This window comes from Eimeria tenella, genomic scaffold, assembly GCF_000499545.2.
Source record: "Eimeria tenella Houghton genomic scaffold, Eth_scaff2464, whole genome shotgun sequence".
Taxonomy (NCBI): Eukaryota; Apicomplexa; class Conoidasida; order Eucoccidiorida; family Eimeriidae; genus Eimeria; species Eimeria tenella.
This window is the reverse complement of record NW_013542329.1, coordinates 359-875: the sequence shown is the minus strand read 5'-3', so window position 1 is coordinate 875 and position 517 is coordinate 359. Positions and strand designations below refer to the sequence as shown.

The 517-nt window shown below is 62.3% G+C and overlaps 1 protein-coding gene across 1 annotated transcript in view; it reads right to left on the bottom strand.

Annotated features, from left to right (window-relative positions):
- The window catches only part of ETH_00033825 (uncharacterized protein), a gene marked incomplete at both ends in the record, with an annotated part of 815 nt that extends 360 nt beyond the window's left edge, over positions 1-455 (bottom strand). The window contains 2 exons of the mRNA XM_013375006.1: positions 3-179; positions 392-455. Coding sequence (XP_013230460.1) covers positions 3-179; positions 392-455 — 241 coding nt within the window. The remainder of the gene's footprint in view (positions 1-2; positions 180-391) is intronic.
- Between the last annotated feature and the right edge of the window lie 62 nt (positions 456-517).

Below are 517 nucleotides of genomic sequence, written 5' to 3'. Positions count from 1 at the left end.
CTGCTGCTGCTGCTGCTGCTGCTGCTGCTGCTGCGGCTGCTGCTGCTTCGGGGCCCCGCCGCGGAAACCCTCGGGGGGCGCCAAACCCACAAAGTGCTGCCGAGTAGCAGCAGATATTATGTGGCCCGAAGGGTAGGCCACAATGAGGCCCCTCGGAAAGTCCTTCGCCTTCTTTGGCCCTGCAGCAAAACCAAACCAGCAGCAGCAGCAGCACCAGCAGCAGCAGCAGCAGCAAGAGGTCCATTCGGGCAGCAGGCGCGCGCTCCAGCTGCTGCTGCGGGCGCGTTGCTCCTCGCTGCTGCAGCAGCAGCACCGCGGGCGCACGATACTTGCGGACGCTTTGCTGCTGCAGCGCAGCAGCAGCAGCACCAGCAGCAGCAGCAAAAGTCACCTGGAGTCACGAGAGCCTGCTTGTGCTTCAGCAGCACAAAGTTTTCATAATTCTTCCGCAGCATGTTGCTGCTGGGGTTGAAGCGTTTGTTGGTGAAGGCCTCGGAGATGTACAGCACGCGGTGGA